Genomic DNA, 2,661 nt, shown 5'->3' with positions numbered 1-2,661 from the left:
ATCTGTAATTTTAAATAGTCACTAAATATATTAGGCCTTGGTGTTGAAAATAGATGGGACTCCTCTTCCCACTACCTTACAATATTAATACAGCACCAAACAATTTAATATATGAAGCATATGTTAAGCCCTACAAAGGTAGGACCCGGGCAGCACCCATCTCTCCACCCCCCCCCCCCCCCCCCCCCCCCCCCCCCCCGCCCGCGGCGCGAAGTTCTAAGTAGACCAAAAGAAAACCTATTTTCCCCAGAGTCAAGAGTCAATGAATTTAACCATCCCTAATTTGTACCTAGGCTTACGTCACCTTTATGTATTTGCTTTCAACCATACATACATGATCATCATATCATCATACAGTAACAACCCCCCGTCTATAATATATACCCCCAAACCAAACTTGGCCACAGTCAACTGCTCGCAATAACCGGAGCTAGCTAGAAACCACTCCCTCTCCCTCTGTTTAAACTTCCAGTACAGTCCTCCTCCACCACCATGTCTTCAAAAGACTGCGGCAACCACGGCCACAAAAAGAGGAGAGAGAGAATCCGCCGCTGCTGCGCTGGGCTCCTCATCTTCAACTTCATCCTCCTCGTCACCATCCTCATCATCTGGGCCATCCTCCAGCCGTCCAAGCCCCGGTTCATCCTCCAGGACGTCACCGTCTACAACTTCAACAACACCGTCCCCAACGTCTTCTCCTCCAGCTTCCAGGTCACCATCTCCTCTCGCAACCCCAACGAGAAGCTCGGAATCTACTACGACAAGCTCGACGTCTATGCCACCTACCGCGCCCAGCAGATCACCTTCTCAACCCTAATCCCGCCCACTTACCAAGGCCACAAGGACGTCAACATCTGGTCGCCCTTCATCTACGGCACCAACGTCCCCATCGCTCCCTACAACTCCATTGCTCTCGGACAGGACCAGGCCGCCGGCACCGTACTTTTGTTGATCAAGATTGACGGGCGGGTGAGATGGAAGATTGGAACATTTATCACCGGGAAGTACCATCTCTATGTGAGATGTCCGGCTTTCATAACTTTGGGAGCCAAGACTACCGGAATTGTGGTTGGAGAAAACGCTGTCAAGTACCAGCTGGTCCAGCGATGCAAGGTTAGCGTATGATGAAGGATTCATGATCGAAGAGCAATTTATGAGGATCGGACAATCACAATTGCCGTTGATTATTGCTCTGACGCCGTTAGTTCCTTCTCTATGATTAATTTTCCAGTAATTTTAATTTTCTGTTGATTAATTTAGCTTCATCGAACTGTGTGTGTATTCGAATTACATATACGCGGGGCCTTTGAAATTTGTACATTTTGCTATAGAATAAAATGGAGATTATGATGAAAGATACATGAGACGTATAGCAAAATTGTAGTCGGTGGCACTCAATTATGAGCTTAAGATGTATAATTTTATATAAATACCTATTATTTTTCAATAATCATGCATTTTGGATTCATTTATGGCAATTTGGGTGTCTGGTGGACGTTGGGGTGTCTTTTTCGGTCATTTGTCAAATCCCTATTAAATAAATTTTCTGTTGTTGCTTTGCTTGTTATTCAATCATCTTTTTTAGTGTTTTCACTCACTCCATGTCTCTTCTTTTTTGCTCTGCTTTGCTTTATAATTAAGTAACTGCTTTCTAAGTTTCACAATTTTCTCTTCGTTTTTCCTTCGTTGTCATGCAGCACATGGTTTCATGACTTTCATTTTGTATTAGAGAGTTAGAGAGTTGTTTCAATTTTTTATATAGGGATAGAAGTATGTCCGAAAAAAAGCCCAAAAATTAGCAAGGAGCTAGATCAGGAAAATGAAGAATAGTGTGTGTAGACATCAATTAGTGAGTGCACACTGTTAGAGAGAGAGACTTAACCTTTCTGTTAAAGAAAAGTCCATGGTTTTGCTCTCTATCCTCGAAGGTTCTGCCTAACATATATAACCAATTAGTAAGATCGACATACATTCCAGTAGAGAGGGCTGAGTGAATTATTAATAGGAATTTGGCTGTGATTGCGTTTGGGGTGGGTTTATCTTGCACATGGTGCACATTGTGGTGGTCCTTTTCAAACTCCCTTGGCTAGCTAGCTACGTACTCACATCTCTCTCTCCCTCTACCGACTAATAATAGCGTGATGGAAAGGGACTCACATTACGTTAAATATTCAAAGGTCCTTATCTTCTTTTTAACCTAACGAAGCTTCCCACTCTACTCTACACATGGTGGTTTGTGCTTTTAGAGTAGCTACTTTTTATTATGGAACTCTTAGTTTCTCAAATACTCTCGTACATATACCGGACTTATACCGTCAATCCGAACCACTGACTAGGTAATTTTTTTTCTTCCAATTGACGACCAATTGCAATAAGAAAGCAAACTCCGGTGAATCTACAGACCTAATATATCATACATCCACTTCAAAACTGATGTCTTTATATATTTGTGTGACATGTTATTAGGGACAGAATGAAATCGATTGCGTATGTAAATATGAAGACTAAAGAGTGCCTAACATGTCAAAACCAGATCACATGATCGCATGCCTAATTTCAACCAAAATGGGTCAAAGAGAATGAATATACATTGTATGTCGATAGGATTTGGAATTATTTGAACTATATATTCACACAGCACAACTGGTACTAGCCATTGAC

At 42.1% G+C, this 2,661-nt stretch overlaps 1 protein-coding gene across 1 annotated transcript; it reads left to right on the top strand.

The window, feature by feature from the left end:
- The first annotated feature begins 356 nt into the window (after nucleotides 1-356).
- On the top strand, nucleotides 357-1,468 carry LOC112193138 (NDR1/HIN1-like protein 1). Its single transcript, XM_024333175.2, has one exon. It carries the CDS (start codon nucleotides 493-495, stop codon nucleotides 1,123-1,125), a length of 633 nt encoding a protein of 210 aa, XP_024188943.1. The 5' UTR covers nucleotides 357-492; the 3' UTR covers nucleotides 1,126-1,468.
- The last annotated feature ends 1,193 nt before the right edge of the window (nucleotides 1,469-2,661 follow it).

Source organism: Rosa chinensis, chromosome 3 (genome assembly GCF_002994745.2).
Source record: "Rosa chinensis cultivar Old Blush chromosome 3, RchiOBHm-V2, whole genome shotgun sequence".
In the NCBI taxonomy this organism is placed as follows: domain Eukaryota; kingdom Viridiplantae; phylum Streptophyta; class Magnoliopsida; order Rosales; family Rosaceae; genus Rosa; species Rosa chinensis.
The sequence above is the reverse complement of the archived record's forward strand: the minus strand, read 5'-3'. Positions and strand labels throughout refer to the sequence as shown.

Excerpts from the sequence above, each read along its gene's own strand:
- LOC112193138 (XM_024333175.2), top strand. The coding sequence starts at position 493 with ATGTCTTCAAAAGACTGCGGCAACCACGGCCACAAAAAGAGGAGAGAG.